The following is a 26,557-nucleotide window of genomic DNA, read 5'->3' as shown; positions in this document are numbered from 1 at the left end:
AAATTCTCCATGGATACAGAGAACATACTGACAGCTGTCAGAGGAGAAGTGGTGGGGGAACTGGGTGAAAAAGGTGAAGGAATTAAGAAAAAAATCCTAATAGACAACAGTATGTTGATTACCGAAAGGAATGGAGGGATGGAGGGAGGTAGAAGAGAGTAAAGGGGTGACAAATGGTGATGGAACAAGTCTTGACTTGAGGTGAGGAACATACAATACAATATACAGATGATGTATTATAGAATTGTATACCTGAAACCTATATAATTTTGTCAAACAGTGTCACCCCAATAAATTCAACTTTAAAAAAACAAAAAATATCTCCATGAAAATATTTGCCACATATATGACAAGGGATTAGCAATAATTTATAAATAACTCCTATAACCAAGAATAAAAAGAAAAAATAGAAAATGGGCAGAGGATATGATAGTGGCTTATAGAAAAAGACATGGAAGTGGCCAATATACACAAAAAGATGTTTAACTTCATTAGCAATCAGTGAAATGCAAATTTAAAAAAATACAAGACACAAATTTTTAAAATTAAAATGTAAATAACTAAGGATGGAGAAAGTTTGGAGGGAGTATTAAGTTGTCAGTCTTTTTCAGATGGTCAGTTTAGCAGCATTTCCTGTGTTTTACAATGTATATGCCATTTCACCCAGAAATTCTTTATCTAGGGACCTATTCTCCAGTAATATTTTCACATAGAAATAAATGGTGATCACATGGAGGGTTATCAACAGGGGAGGGGGAGGAGGGAGAGGGGGAAAAGGTACAGAGAATAAGTAGCATAAATGGTAGGTAAAAACTAGACAGGGGGAGTGTAAGAATAGTATAGGAAATGTAGAAGCCAAAGAACTTATATGTATGACCCATGGACATAAACTAAAGGGAGGGAATGTGGGTGGGAGGGGGGTGTGCATGGCAGAGGGGAGTGAAAGGGGAGAAATGGGACAACTGTAATAGCATAATCAAATATATTTAAAAAAAGAAATTTATATAAGGATGTTCATTTCAGTATTGTTTGCAAAGGACATATGGACAAAGCTGAAGTGGGTAGGATCCAGGGTGGAAAGTGGGGATAGCTGGGGTGGGGGAAGTGGTGGGGGTAAAATGGAGACAACTATAGTTGAACAACAATAAAAAATGTGAAAAAATAAAATGCAAAAAAAAAGAAATAGCCTAGTTTTTTAATAGGAAGCATTTTAAGTGTATTATAGTCCATGCATACTTTGGAATTCTATGCAACCATTTAAAAGAATGAAAACTATCCAAATGAATGGATAAGTGAAAAATATAAGTTGGAGTAATATACCATGCATGATAAATCGATAGTTGTGTGTATAGGCATATATAAATACACAGAAAAGTTCTGCAAAGAGACACATCAGATTGATAAACACTGGCTACCTCTGGGAATAATCACTGTTAAGGGGAGGGGGAAAGACATTTTCACTTTTTACTTTTCAAACTTTATTCTATTGTCATATATACAAAGGGAGCTTATATTTATATATTTTATCAATAAAATATCTACTGTAACTACTTAATCCCTTTCTTCACTAAAACAGATTAGTTACTCTGCTGACAAAATCCCAATGTCCACCTGACTTTTAGGGTTTTCCTCTAGGACAGTGGTTTTCAAAGTGTGACCTTTGAGCAGATGCATTGCATCACCTGGGAACTTGGTAGAAATGCAAATCTTGGGCCTCACCCCTGACCTAGTGATTCAGTATCTCTGTAGGAGTGGGGTCCTTCCAGCCATATATTAACACCTCCTCCAGACAATTCTAATGCATGCTCAACATTAAGCATTGCTTCAGATATTCGTGAAAGGCATCACAATAGATAGGAGTCCCCTGGGAATGCTTTGGAGGAAGTTAGCAAAACTCAGCTGGACTTGTGTCCTTAGAAAACAGTCAAGGACTGGCCTGAAGAACATAGTTATGGGACATTACTTAGAGAAGAAATCATAAGAAACTGCATGTGACAGAAGTAACCTTATGTCTCTAAACATATGAAGTGTAAAGCATTTTGAAGCCTTCATTGCTGTGAGAGAGAAAAGTTAGCTTCTTTCTTCTGCCTGTGTTTCAACTTCCTTCAACCAGGACAGAAGTGTCTTTCTAAAGGATATAGCTAATCTTCAGGGGTAGAGAATTCTTTAGGGGATACAGTCAGTGGGTCCTTCATAGGGAACGAACGGACAGTCTACTCTTCCTAAAGTGAATGAGTGATTAGATGGTTCTGGCCTTTATGAATAGACTTGATCAACCTTCAGAAACACATCACTTTGTACCTTCATTGTAATCTGGTAACCTTGGAAAGCCTGGAGACGCTTTTTCTTCTCCTCTTCTTGTCCCATGCTTATCCAAGTGTCTGTAATTAAAACATTGCCTCCACGAGCTGCTTCCAATGGATCATTCATCAGTGACAGCTTGGTGCTGTTCTAGAATACACAAGCATGCCAATTAAACGTGGGACAGATAAAGGCAATAATAACATTATATATAGGAACATACCTCCTTGGCATACTGTTCTGCCAACTTGATTACACTGGGATCTGGCTCATAACCCTGCAGGGGGAAGAATGTAACTGTTATTTAGGTAACTTTATATGATTTCTTACATAAGGATTATATTCTTTTCAACAATATTCCCATCTTCTTCCCTTTTTATGCTTTAAGTTGTAGTGCAAACTGAAAGGTTCAGGCCAGTTTCCCAACCTGCCAGACTGCTCATGACCCAGTCAGGCCAGTTTTCCAACTCACTGGGCTACTCATGACTCAATTGTTTCGACTCACTTGGTAGCCCATGACTTAGTCAAAACTCTCTCCCACTGAGAACAATAGACATCTGATGCCAGCTGTAATGGCTGCTGGTCAGAATGACCTTCCTGTACTTGGGAACAGCCTGGTCCCTTACCTTACCCATCCCTACTCACATCCTGAAACCCTGAGGCAACTGCCCAGAAGAACAAGAGACTAATCCTTCCCTCATTCCCATACAAAACATGCACTTTTTCTTTTAAAAAACCCATTCCTGCCTCCCCCAAGGGCTGTAGTCAGTCCAGACTCAATTTACCTGTAAACTCAGCATAAAATAAAGGCACTTGGATCAGATTATCCTGCTCCTCCTGCCTCTATCTCTCTCCCATTTCTAACACAACCATGTTCAGCAGTATATATTTACATTTTGATCAAACCTTAATAGTGCCTTGGCATTTAAAAAGATAACCAATCGCTCCATTTTCTTTTATTGTTTTGGCCTCTTTAGTCATAAAGTCAAACAGACTAGGGTGCTTTTTAGCACTTGGTTGCACTGCTTCTTATTCCTCTAATAGCTTAAGGGGATCATATACATAATTGTAAAACCTTATGCATTTTTGTCTCAGAGTCTTTCCACAAGCTGTGTTTTTTTAAATGCCCTTTTGTCTGAAATGCTTTTCCACACCCACTCCATGTGGATAACACTTTCCGGTCTCAGTTTAAATATTTCCTACTCAGAAAACCCCCTGTGACCACTCCAGCTAAATACTAACAGCCTACATGTACACATTCTTTTGCACTCACCAACAAGAGTTCTGAGTGCTGGGCACTTGCTCAAAAATGAGCACTGTTTTTGCTAAAATATATTTGTTTGGGATGGTTTGGTGAAAGAAGAATTAGGACTTGAGTGAGGCAAGCAAGGCGCCTAGGACACAAAATCTAAGGAGGTGCTCACTGTCAGAATCCTGCAAATACAAATTTTGCGCTATATGGTACCTGACTTGCACATCCTAGCCTCAACTCCACGTGAGAGGACATTATAAGAACAACTAAAACCCTCACGCTATTCCAGACCCCACAGGTGGCCCCTCTCCTTCCATCCTCTCCTTCCAATCTGTTCTATACATTATAACAAGAATTGTTTTCTCTGAAGACTTCAATGTTTACTATTTGTTTTTTAAGTCAAAGCTGATTAAGAGTATCAAGGCTCCCCACTGACATCCCCTGCTTCTGTCTGTTTTAATTTTTCCCAACATCTTGCTGTAGCAAAGCCTATCATATTGGCATCCCTGCAAATGTCTAGCCCTTTTCTGCCACCACAGCCTTTTACCCTTGAGCACTATCCCCTTTGTCACCTCCTTGGTGTCTTCAAAGGAACATGTCAGCTCCTCCTTTGTCAAAACTCCAGCCCAGCTTCAACCTCTACACCCTCCATATGGAAGTCTTGTCTGTCCAAACACCATAATTATTCTCACTTTTTCCTTCATGCTTCTCATTTTCCTAAATTCTTATTTTTGATTACAAGTTGGTTTGTATAAATTCTCAGTAGGGCATTGTAGTGGACACTGTGATGTGCCACCCAGATTCACATTTATGAATGAAGGACTTATTCCCCAGCTGCTGGGCATGTTGCTGAAAGATGTCTTTCAGCTCCCACCTTTCTTTGGGCACTGCCTCAGCTGCAGGGAGCTGATGCACCCAAGGTCACATACTTTTGCAGGATGAGCCAGATTCCATGAGTGGTTGACAGAAGGGTATGAAAACCACACTCCCTCCTCCCACCTAAGAATAGCTCTGAATAGACATCTCAGATCTAGAACTCTCCATTAAGTCAGCAGAAGCACTTGTTGGGGCTGCATCACAGCTTGCTTTCTCCCTCTGCTCACTCCTGCTTCCTTTACCTCCCTTGCACAGGTGTTGATCCCAAGGGCACACCCTAATAAACACCATATGGGATAAATTCTGTCTCAGAGTCTGCTTCCCAGGAATCTCAACCTATGAAATGTATGTTCAACTTTATTCATTCAAAATTGTTTCTATTTGCATATGATTGTCCACCATAATTCCTTCTCTCATTACAAAATTATTGAGGAAACTATTCAGCCCTGGCCAAGTGGCTTGGTTGGTTGGTGCGTCATCTCGTATACCAAAAGGTTTTGGGTTCAATTCCTGGTTGTGGGTTTGATCTCCACTCATGTACAGGAGGCAACTAATTGATGTTTCTCTTTCACATAGATGTTTTTCTCTCTTCCTTCCTCTGTCTCTAAAATCAATCAACAGATCCTAGGATAAGGGCTTTTTTAAAAAAGCTATTCAGATATTTATGATCATGGCTACAGAAATTTTAGCAGCTTTACTACCCTTTAAGCAGCCATACATTTTGGAATTTTGTTTATCAGGATTTTGGGAAGGTAATTAATAAAGGTTTGGTAATTTGGTAACAATGTTGTGAGCATTCATATTGGTATACATAAATGAAAAGACTTGGCTATTACCTCATGTGCTTCCTGCCCTGAAAATCTAGCCTTTCCTTTGAAGAGCAGGTTTTTGTGCTCCCTAAGTATAATCATTCTTAGAGAAGGAATCAATAAGTACCTAGAGAACCAATGGAGAGGTTTGGAAATTAGAAAAACATCCAACCTTGCATGCACTGGGCCATGGCTGAGAATACAAAGTGGAATTCTTTATTCACAGCTAGCTTTCAATACTAAATCACTCACTGGTTTTTACATAAATGTTAAAACCAGAGGAGGAAGATGATTAACAAACCCAGTTCAGTCTAAATATCCACTTAGAATGATGTTAAAATCATTACCATCAATAGTTTACGGAGCAATTTTACAATCAAGGACAAAATTATGTTTTCTTGAACATGTAAGTTATTCTTGGTTGAAGAATGGGGAAATAGATTAATTATGGCCTTGGAAACTTTTTGTGCTTCTAAAATATACAATAAATCTCCTGGCTCTATCTTTAAAGGAAATAGGTCTACTTATAAATTGGTAGAATGACTTCTACACTATCAGACTTTCCAGAAAACATTTTAAAACTCTTACTGACACTAAGAATTAACCAGGTTTTGGTACACTTTATCATTTAAATGATTTTCTGTATAAGAACAATGCTGAAATTACTCTTTAACATCAGGATTTTTTCCTTTGATGCTAATAAAACATCTTTGACATGCAGTAAAATGTTTAAATCATATTTCTCCAACAAAATAAATCCTTTTCAAAAACATCTTATAGCAAGGAACAATTATTGTTAATGTATGTTTTATCTGTAAAAACTAACTGCAGTAATAGTTCACATGAATACAGCATTTTCTCAAACTGGATTTTTAGTGAGAGTACTAATTCTTCCCATAAAGTGAAGAAGCACCAGCTTATGCTTAAATCTGACCTTTATTTCAGTTCAAGCTGAGCAAAAGAGAATTATCTGTTATAAGAATTATCTCTCTTGGGAAGGGTTCACAGGAACAAACTTAAAGGACACATGGTCATAAACTAAGGGGAGGGTGGTAATGGGAGGGAAGTGGGACTGGATTGGGAGTAAAAAGGAGAAAACTGTATTTGAACACTGATTAAAATTTAAAAAAAAAAAGAATTATCTCTCTGAGTCCCAAAAGTTTACTATAATAGGGTGACTGCTTTTTTCTTCTATAGCAAGTGTATTAGGCAGAATAGTGTCCTCCAAAAACTTCATTCCCACCCAGAATCTCAGAATGTTACCTTATTTAGAAGTAGGGTGTTTGTAAATGTCATTAGCTAAGATGAGGTAATACTGGATCAGGATGGGCCTAAATTTAATATGTCTTCATAAAAGATGAACATTTGTAAAAAGAAACACAGACAGGAAGGGAAGGAGATGGAGACATAGGTTGGAGTGATGCAACCACAAACCAAGGAATACCTGGGGCCACCAGAAGTGGGAAGACACAAGGAAGGATCCTTCCCTAGAGGCTTCAAAAAGAGTATGACCCTGCCAGCACCTTGATTTTAGACTTCTAGTTTCTAGAATAAAAAGTGAAATAATAAATTTCTGTTGTTTTAAGCCACCAACATTGTGATAATTTGTTAGCCCCTGTGAATTAAGGCAGAAGAGTACATTGAGCCAAACTGATCCAGCAACAACACTAGGGAAAACCATTTTGTTTTATTTTGTTTTGTTGGCAGGATGTAGCAGACAATGCTGATGCTCTACCCAGATGCCATCAGAAGGTCCTTTTTTATAACCTTTGCTCCCTCTCCACATTTCAGTGTGCTTTTCACATGGAGAACTACTCTTCTTCAGAAAATGACCCTCTGGCTACCAGCTGCCTTTCTTGCCAGAAGTGACAGGAGACTTGTCACCCCATGTCCCCTTGCTGCACTTTACCAAGGACGGGTTCTAAGGATGAAAGAATGAAAGTCCACTTTCCTTTCCACAAGCTGGAATAACTCTGGGGTATAACTTATACGCCAGAGCACCTGTGAAATCAAGCTGAAGATTCCTTTTGTGAGACTGTGCCTGACATAGCACTAGAGTAACCAAATAATCCTGGTTTGCCTAGGACTATCTCAGTTTTAGTGCTGACAATCCCACGTCCCCAGAAATCTCTACACTTGGGCAAACCAGAATGGTTGGTCACTGTAAATGGAATTCTTGCTTAGATTCTTCCCTTCTGTGTTTTGCTATCCCTATTACCTTACAGGCTTTCCTTAAGAGTACTTCCTTAATAAATCATTTGTATATAAATCTTCATGGGGATCTCCTTATGGAGAACCTGCCCCAAGACATTGGTAGAGGATGGGAGTGAATACTGAGTGCTTGAATACCTCAAGGACTGGAATATTTCCTGTTGGAAAAATGCAGCTATTAATCCACATTTTGAAATTCAAGTTACCTGTGATTGACAAATAAACATCTCAAACTCAAGAAGCAAAAGCTGGGAGGAATTTTCATTCCTCAAATATTTACCTCTGAATATCTTAGCTTATCAGAGTAAACCACAGCAGTGATTATTGAGATAATAGCAAACACATGCTTGATTAGAAACATACTGGTGCACAATAATTGTGACTAGTCATCAGTAATGAGATGTTCAATTCTATCTTTTACTTTCTTTTTGAATGGTTTCTATTTAGGGGAAGTTTCCTTTCAAAAGACTCCTGATAGAATATTAGTATTCAGTAAAAACATAATGGGGAAAACAATTCAGTAGAGATGAGATATTTCAAAAGATTTTGTGGGAATCCTTCAGGACTGCTTTGTGTATGAGTCTATTGCAGGGTTAATTTTTATCCTCTAAAAGGCCTATTTATTTTGAATGAAGCTGCAGGTATACTAATCTAGGGCTTGTCCTAGGAGAATCTGCACTGTTTTATTTTAGTATATTTATTTGTGCTTTTATGTTATTATGTAGGTAAAACATTCACATGTTAAGAAATTCAAACCATATAAAGGGATATATCGTGAAAAGAAAGTCTTCCTCCTACCTCTATTCTTTAACTTCCCAGTTCCCCTTCTCAGAGCAACAACTACAGTATATTACCAGTTCATTATGTCTCAGAAGGGTCACTTTAGACCTCTGAAAGAAGTCCTGCTTCCTGTGCATTCTATGAGAGATTAGCAGTAATGTAGGAAGTATGTGGGGATCAGGTTCACAGCCATGTGGGACTGAAATTTTAAAAGCTTATGAGTCCCTCGAGTTGAACTTAAAGAACTAAGCTGGTACAAATGCCATCACTGTGACTTTCACATTAGATCAACATTTTTATATCACAGTCAACCGTTGTCCAAAAACCCTATATGAAAAATTCCAGAAATAAACGACAGATATGTTTTAAATTGTGTGCCATTCTGAACGATGTGGTGAAATTTCACACCATCCCTCTCATCTCATCCAGGATGTGAATCATCCCTTTGTTTAGCATATCCATGCTGTATACACTGACTGCCCTTATTCACTTTATAGCTGTCTTGGTTACCAGATCAGCTGTTGAGGTATCGCAGGGCTTATGTTCAAGTAGTCCTTATTTTACTTAGTAATGTCTTATTCACCTCACTTCATCTCATCATGTAGGCATTTTACTATTTCGCATTGTCATAAGAAAAGGGAGTGCAGCACAATAACATATTCAGAGAGACCACATTCATATAACTTTTATTACAGGATATTGTTATAATTGTTCTATTCTTAGTTATTATTGTTAATCTTTTACTGGGCCTAATTTAAAAATTAAACTTTATCATAGGTACATGTATAGGGAAAAAAGTGTATATAGAGTTCAGTAGTCTCTGCAGTGTCAAGCATCTACTGGGGGTCTTGGAATGTATTCCCCATGGATAAGGGAGGACAACTGCACTAGAAAAATGACAGCATTCTCCCCATGCCTTGTGAGTTCTATGCTGTCTGGATTTTATTGCTTTCTTCAGCCTTTGTGGTACCAATGCACAAGGATGCCAATCATCACAATGGCTGGTTTCAGGGCATTTGAGGGGATAATTCAGACATGCTTTTACACAGACTCATAGGATGAAAGGTATCAGCCACAACCATATCATTTTGCAGAGATGGGAAAGTGGGCACTCAAGAAGCCAAATAGCTATAACAGTAGGGCTGGTAATATAACCTAAATTTTGTAGCCTCACCTGTGCTCTTGAATGGTGGAGAGGTTTGCTTTCACTGGCTAACTGCATCTGGGGATGATTTAAAGGGGAGGTTAGTTTCAAGGCACAAACTTTCCCTACCTTTGGAGTAGCTGCCTGAATGTGCATTCCGAATTTTGCTGCACTCATCATGATGGAGTGCAGGATGTTGTTCCCATCCCCAATCCAGCTGAGGGTAAGGCCTTTCAGAGAGCCATAGTGTTCCTAGAAGGCAAGAATGGAAGAGATTATACATAGGAGGAAATCCACTTATGTGAAACAATTATTAGGGTTACAATAAAAGAAACCATCTTCATTCCAGTTTTAAGGCTTTGTTGGAACGATTCAACTATTTTTTTTTGCATTATACAGAGCAATTAAATAACATGAATGTACAATCACAAAAAATAGCAAAATGTCCTCATATCTTAAATCAAGACATCATATGAACTCATATGAACAGTTATATTTTCAAACTTTCAAATGTTAATCTTTATTATATTCATTCATTCATTCATTCAACAAATTAAGCACCATCCATGTCCACTTTCCTTGGCCCTGGAGATGTAACAATGAGCAAAAGAGAAAATAAATTCCTACCTTTATGGACCTTACATTTGTTAGTGTAAGAAAAGAGAAATACAATGTACCTAGAACAGTGTAGCATGGTAGTTGAGTATGTTCCCAAGTGTATAAAGTTGAAAAACATTTCCATTAATACTCTGAGCTGTTTACAGATATGGAGATGTGTAGCTAAAGTATAAATACATGCCTAGGAATTATAAATACAGACATTGGGATAATAATTTCCTTGTGGGGTGGGAAGAAATGAGATCAGGGAGAGTCACACAGTCAGCTTTAATTGTATCTCTAATATTTTATTCAAAAACAACAAAAAAAATCCTAAAGTAAGATTTGACAAAACTATATGATGGGCATGTGAGTATTTGATTTATTTTTCATGAAGTAGCTATAGGTTTTATAGCTTTTTTATGTTTATAAAAAAATAAAGGCTAAGCAATTTAGAAATCACAGGACTAAGTGGCTAAGCTAGGATTTAAATCCAGGTCCATCTGATTTAGATTCCATGTTGGTTTTTAAGATTTTATTTATTTATTTTTAGAGAGAGGGGGAGGAAGGGAGAAAAAGAGGAAGAGAAACATCAATGTGTGGTTGCCCCTCACTCGCCCCTTACTGGGGACCTGGCCCGCAACCCCTGACTGGGAATTGAACCAGCCACCCCTTGGTTCACAGACCGGAACTCAATCCACTGAGCCACACCAGCCAGGGAAGATTCCATGCTCTTAATAAGTTGCCATTTAGTCATTCAACTCTCACTTTGAGGATTTCTTATATGAAGGCATTGCACCAGGTCCTACAGGGGACAATATGATGAACAGGACATTTCACTGTGCCTGAATAAGTTTATAATCTAGTAATAATAAAGCCCCAGGGAAAAACATTAAATTATCTGGTATATATGTAAGGCCATATCCACAAATAACTACTTGGTATCTAATATTATTGTATTATCCTCTCTGCATAAATGTTATCCTCATCACCAACGAATTTCATTTTGAATTTAACCTCACATTTGTATGTGTGCACCTTATTCAATTAGGCATAATATAGACCTATCCAGTTTTTCCTGTCTCCCCAGAATAGTCCATAGACACCAAAACCATGGTTTTCAGGATTCCCAGTGGCAAAACTACATAGATTGGCTGTGGCAAGGCAAACAAGATAAATCTCTCAAAGTTAGTTATTCAAGTTCCTAATTTGGCATACCTGGCTAAATGTGAGCCTCAATGCTATGTATTCTGCATGTTCTTAACTCCAGTTTTAAATAATTAGTTTGTTAAAATGATAGAAAATTGTCTTCTTCTCAGAGGGTAATTTCATAATTAACCATTTTGCATGCAAATCATACTCCACCAGTCTTTGCTCCCAAGCCACAAAGCCTGATATGTGGAGGATTACATAAAGCTTTTTCATTCTGTATGCTCCAGCATTCCCTATTCATCCACTGTGTTATATATGGCACCAGAAAGCAAAAAGCTTTAAAGAACAGGGGATGAAAGAGGGGCTTAAAGAGGTTGGGAATCCAGTTAAGAACAAAAGGCTCTTATAATATGCCATGTTCCTTGAATATCTAGTATACAAACATGCTATAATTCTTTGCCAATATAATATTTAAAAACAAAACACCAATACCATCATTGAAACAGTTATATTTAGAGCTAGTCAAGGACTATTTATTGATTTTGCTCTTGTATAATGCAAGGAAATAAGCCAACCTGGAGCGTAAGGTAATCAGCCAGGATCTGGATAGGATGGTACAAATCTGACAGCCCGTTGACAATGGGGATGGATGCTTCTTTAGCCAGGATGTCCAGATCTGATTGTTTATATACTCGAGCCAACACTGCATCTGTCATGCTAGATAACACACTACAGCAATTCAAGACAAGATAATCTAAGTTAATTATACTTAATAATCCATTCCTTAATACAGAATTTTAAACAGTAATAAGAAATACTGATAAATTATAATTTTCAGTAAGTTACAGCTACCTATCAACACAATAGATTTAAAAGCTAATGATAAACATGTAGTCATTATAGAAGCCAAATGTTCCACTAACATCTTAAATGGTGACTGCTGATTTTATTTTTTTTTTTACAGAGATAAGAAATCAATTGTGGGCCTTACAGTCATAATGATGAATTATAATTAATAAGCAGCAGTTAGTGAAGACAAAAGGGACAAGACCAAAATCAAGATATACCAAGAAATATTAATGACCTGGCATGTAACTAATTTTCTTTTATATCATCCCACAGAGAAATATACATTTTCACTATAAAGTTGAAAGTACAGGTGTGGCACCCATGGAGGTGCACACACATTGCCTTACAAGAGAAAACCTTCTGGGAGGAGTGCCATTAACTCAAAGTCCCCAGCTGCTGTACCTTCAGAATCCTCTTCAGCATTCCTTTCAAGGCCCCACTCTCCCCAGGCTGTTCCCACCAATGAGCATGATGGAAGCACCAGAGATGGGCCATTCTGCCTGACATGGGATTTTTCTGTTGGGTAGTCTGGTGGGGCTCCTCATCAGCCTGGCTGAGAATTTCTGAAGTTCAGTGTGCCTGAGGTTCTTTCTATCCTTCTTATTCCTTTCTCCTCTCCTTTCACTGGGGTCAGACCTGCATCACCCTCTGAAGGTTCTCCCTAACTACTGCTGCTTGCTCTCTCCTTAATCCTTTACAATTGTTTCCACAAATACATCTCTTGTATATCTCATTCCAGCCAGTGAACTTAAACTGACACAGACAGCAATGAGCCTCAGAAGGCATTTAGCCCTTGTCCCTGCACTCTGCATAACTCTCAGCATCTCTGCAAAAGACATAGTGTTCAACATTATACAACACACACACACACACACACACACACACACACACATCTACCAAGAAAGCAACACACATCAAATCATGGCCACAAATGCAAACAATTCATAGAAGTATAGATATTATTGATCTCATTTCATAGCTGAAGGACCTGAGACACAGCTTAAGTAACTTGCCCTGAATCACAGCTAATTAATTTGGAGGAGCTCATATTCAAATCAATTTAACTCAAAAGTCCATATTCTTACCATTACCACAGATGGCCTCAAATTTTCAGATGATAAAAATCTGAAAGGAGAATCTAGGATCCAGATTTGAAATTCTCTCCATGTGTCAGAATAATGGTTGTCCCTCAGCTAAAGCTTCAAAAATAGCAAGAATGTCCTTTTGTTTAAAATCTTTGTTTCTTATTATTTAAGGTAAACACTCACAACAGAGGCTTTAATCATTTTAGTCTTAAGGAACTATTCTTTTTATTTTTTATTTTTCCTTTATTTTTATTGACAGTATGCAGATGTCCCCATTCGCCACCCTTTGCACACCTCTTCCCAGACCCCAGTCCTCTTTCCCTCTGGCTATCACCACATTGTCTGTGTCCATGGGTTATACATATGTGTTCTTTGGATAATCAGGCAAAAAATTTTGGAAATCCTTTCATGGTAGTTGTTATATTAAATATAGAGTCATGATTAAAAGATATCCAATAGTTTTGGGTTCTAAATCTGGCTCTGTCACTTACTAGCTGTGTGACTTTGGACATGTTATTAAATTTGTCTATGATTTAGTTTCTTCATCTGTAAAACCATAATAACAATATCTATCCCACTAGGCTATTGTTAAAATTACCACTAGGTATATAATATGCATAGTATGATGCCTTATTCAGAGTAAGAGATAAAAAATAGTAGATAATATTACTGTGTCAAAAAATGAAAAAAAACAAAAGCTAGTATTATTTAGTAAGGTTTTCATAAATTTGTATTTTAATGATCATATATGGGGTGGGGGAAAAGTAGGTATACGGCTGTGAGTATGTGAAACACAGTTTATTCTTGTATTATTATTTACTAATTATTGTATTATTTTCCATTTGAACAACTATACACCTACTTTTGCCCTGCCCTGTGTATTTTGAAAATTAGTCCCTCTTATATATCTGAGACATAATATTTACTTGGTCTGTAGAAAACTGTTGGTACTTATAAAATTCAAGGATCACTAAATAAACTCCTTGCTCCCAGGGATTAGAGAATCAAAGATTAAAAACTATATTCTTATGATAACATTTTCTAGACTAATAATTTTTCAAATTTTCATTGCTTTCTCATACCCATTGTCCCCCAATTTTCAAATTTTATGGATCAGCAAAATTTTCAAAAACAGATAAAGATCAACATAAGATTCCCACCTTTTTGTTTAGTAAATTAGGGACATGAGAAACAAGCACATAAATACATATAATATGTTAGTCTCTCCACCTAATAAAAGGACATTTTGATACCAAAAAAGGTATGAATGACCTAATCTCAAAAAGTGATACTTGAAATTGAATTAATTTAGCTTTATAAAATTCACTATATTGTTTTTATTTTTCTTATTTGACCACTTCTGATGGAAACTTCCCATGACAGGATATCAGTGGAGAGGTCAGGACTTGGGAACCAGTGCTCTGAACTATATAAGCACGTTGTATATTATTGTATATTAAAGCATGAAAATGAATAAAAGAGCCACTTTATAGTTTCTCTTGCAAAACAGGTGATGTTTAATGGTTGACTAAAACAAGGGTTTTCAAATTTTGACGCACATGAAAGTTATCTCAAGAGTTTTTAAAACTGTAATACATTTTTCCTGTTTTTAAAACTCTTGATGCCCAAGTCATATCTCTATGAATTACATAAAAAAAAATAGACTCTCCAGTGGTGGGCCCCAGGGATCAGTGTTTTTTAAAACTTTTCAGGAAATTCCAATGTGCAGCCAAGGTTGAGAACCAAAGCAAGCACCTTGCTCCTCAGATCAACAGCCATCATCACTACCTGGGAGCCTATTAGAACTATAGAATCACAGACCCTACCCAGATTTACAGAATCATATTCTGCATTTTAACATGGTTTTTAGGTGATTCATTTGTATATTGAAGTTTGAAACTTCCAATAAACAGGGAATTGAGGCTTCCATATTTTTTAAAGTACCATCCATTTTTGTTAGAACTCTAGCCAGCACCAGCCCCCCAAATATCATGAGATGACAGCCCAGAAAAACAGAAGACTTTGTCCATAATCTCATTGGCAGGCAGTGCTTTTCAGTTCAATTGAATGAATGGATATCTCAAATCCTAAAAAATGAATAATCCACTCCCTTCTATTAAGATCCCCTTTTAAGAGTAATCAGCTACCCTGACTTATGGATGCCCCAAGGCAATGGTTTCCAAATTTGTAGGCCAAGTCCCTGGTTGGGGGCACACAGGAGGCCATGGGTCAATGTTTCTCTTGAACATCAGTGTTTCTCTCCCTGTCTTTCTCCCTCCCTTCTTTTCTCTATAAAAAAATTAAAATAAAATCTTAAGATAAAATTAAGTGAAGAACTACTAAACTACAGAGGCCCGAGCTCCTAAAATAGGGTAGAGTCTGGGTCTTTTTACTTTTACCAAGTTTCCCACAGAACTCAGATAAGCTTCCAAATTTTGAGAACCACTGTCCTAAGGCATAGGCTATTATCTTGAAAGAATTTTAAATCTTTATTCTTTCTTCAGGATTTTAAAAATTACCTTCCCAGTAGAGATATACTTATGCTTCATACTATAGAATGCAGGTTTTTAGCTCTATTATGGAAAAGTAACATGGATGGAGATAGCTATCCCAATAAAGTCTATAATTATAATCAATTATCAATTCCCTATTTCAGAAGAATTGGTTAATTTTATGATACCTACAATCCTATAAGAGAGAGAGAGGTAGTGGGGTGTTTGACTCCAAAGGGCTTCTTTATTTTTTTTATTTTTTTTGCAATAACATGAATACATTTATTTTATTTTATAAATGTATATATAATTGATTATGTTATTACAGTTGCTCTATTTTTCTCCCCTTAATTCCCCCCTCTGCCTTGCACCCCTCTCCTCTCTAGCATTTCCCTCCCCAACTTAGTTCATGCCCATGGGTCATACATATAAGTTCTTTGGCTTCTCCATTTCCTACACTATTCTTAACCTCCCCCTGTCTATTTTGTACGTACCATTCATGCTTCTTATTCGCTCTTTCTTTTTCCCCATTCTCCCCCTGCCCCCTCCCAGCTGATAACCCTCCATATGATCTCCATTTCTGTGATTCTCTTCCTGTTCTAGTTGTTTGCTTAGTTTTTGTCTTTGTTTTTTAGGTTCAGTTGTTGATAGTTGTGAGTTTGTTGTCATTTTACTGTTCATAGTCTTGATCATGTTCTTTTTCTTAGATAAGGCCCTTTAACATCTAATATAATAACGGGCTTGGTGATGATGAACTCCTTTAACTTGACCTTCCCTGGGAAGAACTTTAACTGCCCTTCCATTCTAAATGATAGCTTTGGCGGATAGACTAATCTTCAATGGAGGTCCTTGCCTTTCATGATTTTGAATAATTCTTTCCAGCCTCTTCTTGCCTGCCAGATTTCTTTTGAGAAATCAGCTGTTAGTCTTATGGGAACTCCTTTGTAGGCAACTGTCACCTTTCTCTTGCTGCTTTTCAGATTCTCTCCTTGTCTTTATTCTTGGGTTATGTAATTATGATGTGCCTTGGTGTAGTTCTTCTTGGGTCAGACTTCTTTGTGACTCTCTGGAGCTTCCTGGACTTTCTGGCAGTCTATTTCCAAAGGGCTTCTTTAAATATGTATCACTTCTTAAAGTGTATACAAGTTGGGTAAAAAATCTGGAATAACTATTGTAGTTGACTATCTGGAATCTCAGTCAGAAAAACAAGTTTGACTTCTATTATAGTTTCTTACAGCTAGGCCATGAGCTGTCAACCTCTTATGGTTTTCATGAACTTTACAATGTGTTGTCAAGCTTTGCTAGATTTGGTATGCATCATATGTAAATATTATCTTAACCTCATAAATGAGGAAACCAATGTCTTTGAAAACCTTGAAGTAATTAGAGCAAGGGTAGGAAAGAATGAAGAAAGATGAGGCTTCATCAGAGGGAGATGCAAGAAGCCCAAACAGAAAAAGCGATGCTCTACACACATGAGTTTCTCAAGAAGATTGAAAAAGGACATGTAATTCCCTCCCTTGAACAATCCCAAGAGCTCTTGAAGCAAAGGGACAAAAATGCAAGCAAGCATTTACTTGTCCTCTTTATAATGTGCAGTTAGTATCCCTGGAAGCTCTATAGTATAGTTTCATGAGAGAGTGCCTGGTCTGCTTTATTGAGATTGCCCAACACCTCCTAGAACAGAGGTCTTCACCTCAACTGTGTATTAGTATTACCTATGGAGCTATAAAAAATCCTGATTCGATATTCTGCCCTTTGGAAGGTTAAATAAGACGTTATGGGGAGGGATTCACATCAATATTTTCAAAGCTCCCCAAGTTAATCCAGTGTAAAGACAAGGCTGCGAACTATTTTTCTAGAAAATAGAGGTGAGAGGAGAGAGAGAGAGAGAGAGAGAGAGAGAGAGAGAGGGAGGGAGGGAGAGAGAAGGTGGGAGGAGAGGGGAATAATCTGTTATTAGGTGGAACAATGGGTCAATGTAGAGGAGGAAATTCTTAGCAGTTGGTGAAATCCCATACTGTAAGCAAAGTAAGGGATAACAACATGATGTGTTTTACTGGAAAGGATGAGATCTTACACACTTACAAAAGAACTATTTTCCTTTTATCTCAGTCACCACCAACAGCAGTGCCTTAGAAGCAGCAGTAGCTATAATCTTTCCCTCCTCAACACTTATAAGTATTTCTAGCACCCAGAGTTTGGTCATAATACTGTTCTATATATATTTTTTAAAAACCCTAGAAACCATTAGAGGATAGCCAATTCCATGACCTTGGGCAGGATAAAATCAGTATATGTCCATAACACCCTATTGTTGTCAGGAAACAAAAGATATTTTTCTTTAAGATTTTATTTATTTATTTTGAGAGAGAGAAGGGAGGGAGATAGAGAGAAAGAGAGAAACATCAATGTGTGGTTGCTGGGGGTCATGGCCTGCAACCCAGGCATGTACCCTGACTGGGAATTGAACCTGTGACACTCTGGTTCACAGCCCACGCTCAATCCACTGAGCTACGCCAGCCAGGGCTCAAAAGAGATTTTTTAAATGGCCAGGGCAGTGCTAAAAGAAAAAAAAGAATCAATTTAAAGGAAATCTCATTGTCAAGCTGCAATCATTTATAGTAATAAAAATCATTAAATGAGACAAGGCATGCTTGTAAAAGGCCATGATGCTCATAAGAAAAAAGTAACAAGAAAATGTACAACAATATAATTCTAAGATCAAAGAAGGATGACTGTGACCATGCACATTTAAGTTTATTTACTTAAAGTAGGAAAGTGTTTATATATAACTGTATAAATATAGATATTTTGGGGGTTTTAAGTATATTTCTGTTTATCAAGTATAGATGTGTACCATTTTCAGTCTGTGTAAATCACAAAGAATTAACATAACTTACAAGCCAAATAGTCCTAGAATAGTAGAAACTACCACAGATGGATAGGCCGTATCAACATTTGTGGTCATATGTAGAGTGAAGTAGAAAAGGAGTCGAGCAATTAACTAGCACCAGTTGCCATGTATAATTTCCAATTATAAAGACAGTACAGCCATTTAATCTAAAATTTCAGATGTAATTTCTTATCTCTCTGGGAATGAGACCTCTTGATAATCCAACTAAGTATAATACAATACCAATGAAAAAAGAATATATTTTAAAATATTTAAATTAGGCCAGATTAATATATCATGAAAATATTACAATGTATCATGTACTGGCACAGCTTAAAATAAATAAAAGTTAAAGTATACATCATCTTTTAATTTCTTTTGAAAACTCAGAATTTATATGGAGAACAGGAATAAGGATCCTATGGTAGACAGCATATGTCTCTCCCCAAAAATGCCCATGCCCCAGAACCCATGAATGTGTTACCTCACATGGCACAAAGGGTTTTGCAGATGTGATTAAATTAAGGATCTTGAAATAAGGAGATTATCCTGGGATGGGCCCAATATAACTACAATAGTCCTTATAAGAGATAGACAGCATCTCAGAAACAAGAGAAGATTCTAGCTATGCTCCTGGCTTTGAAGGAGGGAGAATGGAAATACAAGGAGAAGAATGTAGGCAGCCTCTGGAAGATGGAAAGAGCAAAGAATTGGATTATCCTCAGGAGCCTCCAGGAGGAACACAGCCATGTGGGCTAATTTTAGACCTCTGACATTCACAAGTATAAGATAATAAATTTGTGTTGTTTTAAGTCACTGATTTCGTGGTAATTTGTTAAAGCAGCAATAAGAAATCAAAATAGAGCCTATGATAAAAGTGAAAACTATGAGACAAAAGTATTCAGCCTAGTGGCCAGCAGCTTGAGTTTACTTCATCTTGAATTTAGCAACCAGTTCCCTAAACCCAATCAAACTTAAGTGGTCAGCAATCCACTTAACTTGCATTCCTAGCCTCTGGAAATGATTGTTTTTCTTCTAGTCTCATAAAATTACGAACACAAACCCTGAAAATGCATAAAAATAGTCTCTTATAGAATTCCAGATAACCCAGCAATGTGTAGAAGTTTAAATTTCAGAACTATGTAAGGATAAGAATAAAAGCAGGGATAAGGATATAAAACAATATTAAATCTATCATACTAACAGCATTATGCCCAGTTTTGTTGTTAAATATTAATCAGCTCTGTAATCAAAGTGATGTATTATGTATATCTTTTCCTTTTTAAAATGTTTAAAGTATTCAAGGAAATCTGAAATGCTAGGCTTGTGATTGAGCTAAATGTTAAGCATTTGATTAAGTTTGCAATCAGTGTTTAAATGACTGAGTTGACTTGTTTTGTTCATTTAATATGTGTTTGATTTATTGGTTGTGTAAGTAGTATGTGAATGTTTAAAGCAATCATTCTGACACTTGAACATGCATCAGAGTCACCAGGAGAGCTTGTTAGAACACAGCCAGTCATGTTTCTGATTCAGTAGGTCTGGTTTAGGGCCCCAAAGAATTTGCATTTCTAACAGGTGCTGCTTATGCTGCTGATTTGGGGAGCACAGTTTAAAAACCAGTGATGAATGCTTGCTATTTTATGTTTAGAGAAATACTAAATGTTTGATATAGTCATAAGATTAACAGATTGGGCTACTGGAAAAAAGGTACAAAGTAGAGAATATTCCTATAGACACAAAAAGCCCTTGGACATTAAAGCATCTATGGGCAAAAGGGATCACTACAAAGCTTAATAGAAAATACCACTACAATCCTCCTTCAACCGCTGAAGGTTAAGGTGAAGTGAAATCAGTGATGTGGGGGAGGAGGAGCAGCTTCCAGGTAGTTTTCACATTGGAACCGGCTTGGGAAAACAGAGGTATTAGAGACCTTAAGTAGACCATTAGTTCATATTACTTTGTCAATGATATTGTTTCCTACTTTATGTTAAAAGTTGATATACATCATGGAGAAATCACCACTCTTATTTTTCTTCTTTCAGGCTACTAAACATCTTTAAATATAAAAAGCCTTTTCACGGAAGAAAAATAACAAACCTGTAAGTACAGCCGGACTTACAGGCACATTAACTGTAATCTGGGCTTTCTGTAGTTCTACATCAATTTAAAACTCTTGATTTAAACATTATAAGAGGGGTGTTATATGTGCTACAAATGAAAAGTTGACAAGTTAAAAATACTCTCTGGCTCTATAATGACATTTCCTTTGGTCTCTTTTCATTCCCATTGATATGTAGAGTTCTATTTGCCTTCCAGTGGATTTCTGAAATTTTGCAATCTTAGATATCTGTCCACAATGGTAAGAAAACAGTTTTTGGAAAATCCACATTACTCAAATTTAAAATTTGTCACACATATCAGTTTCCTCTGTATGTTTAATAGATAATGTTAGGATTAAAAATAATTAACAAGTTAAAAATTTATTCAACTTAGTTTTGTCTAAAAGTTTAAAATGTGTTTGATCTTTGCTACATTATCTCTTTTGCTGCTGTTTAGAAAAAAGAGAAGCATGGCATAGGACTTTAAATGCAAAGATGGTTCAGGAGATAAAATGTTAACATTCATTATTTCTAGATGATGGCAGTGTTGATGGCTCTCTCTACATTTTAAAAACATCTTTTAGTAGTTTCTACCAAAAGCAGTATTGTTGTAATAATCAGAAAAACATATTATTCAAAAAACATACTTGTGATAGTAAGTGAAGATAGACTAGGGCTTCTTAAGAGCAATGGCTAATTCTTGGCCTTGGTAAAGAAATGTGCAAGATGAGTTTGGAATATGATGCCATATCAAAAAGCAAGGGAACTAACGAAGACTAAAAAGTTATATCAAAATGACCCAGCAGCCAAACTGGAATACAGAGCACATTGGCTAAATATGGGACAATTTGAGCATCAAAAAGAATAACTACAATGATCCACTCATTTATTGATGGGCACGTAGGGTTGCTTCTAGCACTTAGCTATTGTAAATTGTGCTGCTATGAACATTGGGGTGCATAGGTTCTTTTGAATTGGTGTTTCAGGATTCTTAGGGTATAATCCCAGGAGCGGAACTTCCAGGTCAAAAGGCAGTTACATTTTTAGTTTTTTGAGGAAATTCTATACTGTTTTCCACAGTGGCTGCGCCAGTCTGCACTCCCACCAACAGTGCACTAGGGTTCCCTTTTCCCCACAACCTCTCCAACACTTGTTATTTGTTGATTTGTTTATGATGGCCATTCTGACCAGTTTAAAGTGGTATCTCATTGTGGCTTTAATTTGCATCTCTCTAGTGAAGTAAGCCAGGTAGTGAAAGACAAATACCATATAATCTCACCTATAAGTGAAACCTAATCAATAAAACAAACAAGTAAGCAAAATATAACCAGAAACATTGAAATAAAGAACAAACTGTCAGTAATCAAAGGGGAGGGTGGAGGGAAGTAAGGGGGGAAAGGAGGGAAAGGGTCATCAAGGAACGTGTTTAAAGGACCCATGGACAAAGCCAAAGGGGGAAAAGATGGAGCGTGGGAAGTGTAGGTGGGTGGGGCAGGGGACAGTGGTATTGGGAAAATGGAGACAACTGTTCTTGAACAATAATAAAAAAATAAAATTAAACTAAAAAAAATAACTGCAATGAACTGAAAACTTAAATATGTTAAAATGGATGAATTTCTAATGATACTAAAAAAGAACATTGAGAAGAGTCATAGCAAGACCATTTTCAACTCAATTTAAAAGTGAATTCTTGTGACAACATGGATGGAACTGGAAAGCATTATACTAAGTGAAATAAGCCAGGCAGTAAGGGACAAATTCCATATGATCTCACCTTTCACCGGAACCTAATCAACAAAAGAAAAAAGCAAACAAAATATAACCAGAGACATTGAAATTAAGAACAATCTAACAATAGCTAGAGGAGAGCGGGGAGGGGACAGTGTGGGGAGGGGTTTTCAGGAACGAGTATAGACTATAACAGACACATGGACAAAACCAAGGGGGAGGGTGGAAGCAAGGGAGGGAGGTGGGATTGGCTTGGGGTGGGAGGGAGTGGTGGGGGGAAATGCAGACAACTGTAATTGAACAACAATAAAGTAATTTTTAAAAAAAGTTAAATGAAGAATTTAAAAAATTAAGAGATAGGAAATGATAGTGCCCATTCCTGGTTTCACCTTCGATCTGGTTTGTTTATTACCATCTTACTGATTTGTTTGATCTTCTTATCCCCAGTGTTTACCAAAGCAGATAAAAAAATCCAAAGGAAGAGTCACTATATTGACCATACTGGATTTTTGCCTTATATTCTGATTCAGGAATTTTGGATTCTATGGAAATATAAAGGACATATCTTTTAATATATTTATACCGTGACTTTTCTTTGTTTATAGTGACATCTTTTTAATTTTTTCTTTTGACAAGTATTTTTTTAAAAGTAAATATTTAGTTTAATTTGGTTTATGTATGACACATAAAAATTGCATGTTATAATTAGTATTGTTATTAAAACTACATTTTAAAACAAGTTAATATTCATAGCAAGAGGGGAAGATACAGAGGCTTCCCATATGTTTCCTGTCCCTACGCATAATTATTTATTTAAAACCTGTTTAAGAATCCTAGTTTCCTTCTCCCCACCCTCACCACTTCTCCAACTCCATATAGAAAACCTGTAAGGGAAAGAAAAAGAAAAAAAAAGAAAAAAAAAAGTGAATTCTTAGTCAGTTTGTATAAACTCTCATCAGAATAGTCAGACCGCATAAAATGAAACAAAATAGTTCAGTATGTAAAGAGTGCCCTGATACTGGATTTTTTCACTTCGGCTCAAGGACAATTTCAAAGGAATGGTGTGGAGTCATGAAAGAAAAGTTGATCTAAGTAATTCATGAAGATCTTCCAACCTCAAGTTTTTATTATTCTATGATATTTTGCCCTTTGGTTTAAGATCAAATTTGTTTAGAAATTAACTAAAATACCCAGAGGCCAAAAAAAATACAAAGCAACACAACATTAAAAACACCATATACAAATTCTTCCCCCATGGACCCAAAAGGCCTGCTGAATAGTCTCTATGGTTGACTGAAAAGATACTTAAAAAACAAAACAAAACAAACAAACAAAAATAATAATAATATGCTGGACTAGGTCATAAGAGTAGATGTGGATATCGATGGGATAGACAATCACACAGCAATCCTGATTCTCTTAGAGGCACTTGAGTTGTTCCTAAACTATTGGATCTTAGTGAATGGGTTTCAAAAGACAAAGGCAAAGGCAAACAGATGTTACATTCTAATAGGGTCTTGTCAAGTATTCTTCTCTTTGTCCCATTCTGCCTTAAATAAGACCATGTGCCCTTTAAGTTACAGTTTGTTATCAGTGGTATCTCTTACCAGTAGAACACCTGACTAGCAAACAGTTGGAGGGATTTTTTGGCTGTGTATAACGATACCATTGAGAACCCTGTAATCATTAAAAAGTATATTTCCTATTTTTTATTTTTATATCAAAGCAGGCCAAGGCCCTAGAGGAGATGTGGATTTTTATCCCCAATGTAAACTGGTAAAGTAATAAACTTGCCAACAGGCTCCTACTAGAAGAATACTCCAGCACTCTGATATCTCTACTCAGCTTTTAATTTTAGTTATATTGATGTAGGAATGATGAAAAAAAAAGATAATGGCTTTAGCAAACCTAGATGGTCTCCTCTCAAATGGGCTGGTGTTAGAAGAAGCCCAAGGATATTGAATGAAATTGCTGTATACAATTTATTCACAAAGCTTCTATAATACCTGGGTTCTTTTTAGTAAAGATTTTATTTGTTTGTTTATTTATTTATTTATTTATTTTTAGACAGGGAGGAAGGAAGGGAGAAAGAGAGGGAGAGAAACATCAATGTGTGGTTGCCTCTCAAATGGCCCCTGCTAGGGACCTGGCTCAAAACCCAGGCATGTGTCCCAACTGGGAAACCAGCCCCTCACTGGTTTGTAGGCCAGTGCTCACCTCAATCCACTGAGCCATACCAGCCAGGGCTAGCCAGGCTATTTTGACTTAGACATTAGTTCCTATCGACCTCAAAGATAAATGGATAGGGCATAATGGCATTCAGAATAACTTACTGAAAATGTGCTTTAGGAATTTTAGGTTTGTGTCAGTGTAAGCCAAGAGACCACAGAGATGGCCAGACTTGAGTCAGAGCTCATCCTGAGATTGAGTTAGGCCACCACCAATTCAACCAACATTACTTGAATTTCTTCTGTTTGCCTGCCCTTCACAAGCATGATTTCATTTATCCTCATATAGCTCACTGAGATAAGTATTTGTATCTCCATTTTACTATTGAGAAACCTAAGACTCAGAAGCAAGGGGTCCAAACCACAGGGTCAATGTAATAATAGGAGCTCTGAATTAAACTGAAGCCTGATCCTGCTTAAGAGCCCCTGTCCTTTACACTATGGCGAACTGCTTTAAACTATGAATGTATCATATTTCATGCTGGGAGGGACTGCATTTTGTTACCATTTACCCAAGGACATACAACTACCATGCCTGCTAGCTTCTTAGTGACCTCTGTAAAAATCATGGAGATGCCATATTTCCTATTAGATACCAATTATGTACCTAGTTAGGTGTATATTTCCCACCAGATGCCATTATTTTAAAATATTTTACTAAGAAATATAAGAAAGGTTATTTTTTGTGTTAACATCACTGCTATAAATATCTTAACAACAGTATTATAGTTTTTTTAAAACATCTCTTTCCATATAACAGTAGTTCATTCTTTCTCTTGAGGACCATGACTCATCCACAAATCCTCCTATAATTTCCATTATTTGAGTTATCAGAATGACAATGATTTGAAACCCTTTCATGTCATTACAGGAGCATGTGCATATGTGGTTTATAGTGGTTGAATGATGTTCCCTAAATTCATGTCCACCTGAAAAGTCAGAATGTGACCTTGTTTTGAAGTAGGATATCTGCAGATATAATTAGTTAAGATGAGGTCATACTGGAGTAGTGTCAGCCCTGAATCCAATGACTGACATCCTGATAAGAGGAAAGGATACATAAAGTCACACAAAAAGAAGCCCAAGTGAAGATGGAGGCAGAGTTTGCAGTGATGCATCCATAAGCCAATGAATGCCAAGGATTGCTGGAAGCAACCAGAAACTAGGAAAAGGCAAGGTAAGATTCTTCCCTAGAACCCTCAGAGTGAGCATGGCACTACTGACACATTGAATTTAGACTTCTAGCCTCCAGAACTGTGAAAGAATAAATTTCTGTTGCTTTAACTCACCAAGTGTGGGTAATTTGTAGCTCTAGGAAACTAACAGTGGTTTGTGCTAATTTTCCTTTCTACTAGTTTTACATTCACAGAATACATTTTAGCAATCACTAAGTAAATTAAATTTATAAGGAAAGTAAGTAGAGTAGAACAATATTACATTATTTGGTTTTATATGGAGCTTTTCATACACATAGTTCCTGAAGCTTCATTATGAAGTAGTGTATTAAAGTGAAAATGACTGTGAAGCTATTATGCACCTTTCAATAGTGGACTCAGAGCATTAGGCATGAACACCTGTTATTATGGAAGAAACAGAAAGCCTTGAAACTGGAGTGATAATGTCTGTCTGCTGTTCCTAAGTTCCATCAAATTTTAAACTTCAAAAAAATCAGTGATCTGAGTCATGCCAAGGTGTCACTTCTGGTGTTGCATCTGAAAAAACAAGCCCAGAGCAAGGAAAATATAGAATATCTAACTCTTAACCACAGAGAATTAACATCTGAAGATGCCATCAAATCTGAAGCAAATTTAATTGAATATATGTGTATATATTTTGTGTCTTCTGATACATTACAGTGTAGGAAAGAGTTGCTAAGAGAGGCTTTTCAAAAGAGGAAAGTGAGCAATGGTTTATTCTATCTGATGCAATTCTGGCCCTAGGGACCCACACTGAACTGAAGACAAAATTCCAATCTTAAGGTGGCCCTCCCATGGGTGTAGGATACACTGCCTTACCAGTTAAAGTATATAGAGGTAAAGGAAACTTAGAAAAATC

At 36.8% G+C, this 26,557-nt stretch overlaps 1 protein-coding gene across 1 annotated transcript in view; it reads right to left on the bottom strand.

The window, feature by feature from the left end:
* The window catches only part of OTC (ornithine carbamoyltransferase), a 64,490-nt gene that overhangs the window by 10,388 nt on the left and 27,545 nt on the right, over positions 1-26,557 (bottom strand). Inside the window, exons 4-9 of the mRNA XM_028523451.2 lie at positions 25,432-25,541; positions 23,133-23,158; positions 11,698-11,851; positions 9,503-9,625; positions 2,525-2,578; positions 2,302-2,451 (exon numbers count right to left, since the gene is read on the bottom strand). Of these exons, the coding sequence (XP_028379252.1) occupies positions 2,302-2,451; positions 2,525-2,578; positions 9,503-9,625; positions 11,698-11,851; positions 23,133-23,158; positions 25,432-25,541 (617 nt within the window). The remainder of the gene's footprint in view (positions 1-2,301; positions 2,452-2,524; positions 2,579-9,502; positions 9,626-11,697; positions 11,852-23,132; positions 23,159-25,431; positions 25,542-26,557) is intronic.

The sequence above is a fragment of the Phyllostomus discolor genome, chromosome X (assembly GCF_004126475.2).
Source record: "Phyllostomus discolor isolate MPI-MPIP mPhyDis1 chromosome X, mPhyDis1.pri.v3, whole genome shotgun sequence".
Classification (NCBI taxonomy): Eukaryota; Metazoa; Chordata; class Mammalia; order Chiroptera; family Phyllostomidae; genus Phyllostomus; species Phyllostomus discolor.
Note: the sequence above shows the minus strand (reverse complement) of the source record. Positions and strands in the feature narration are given on the sequence as shown.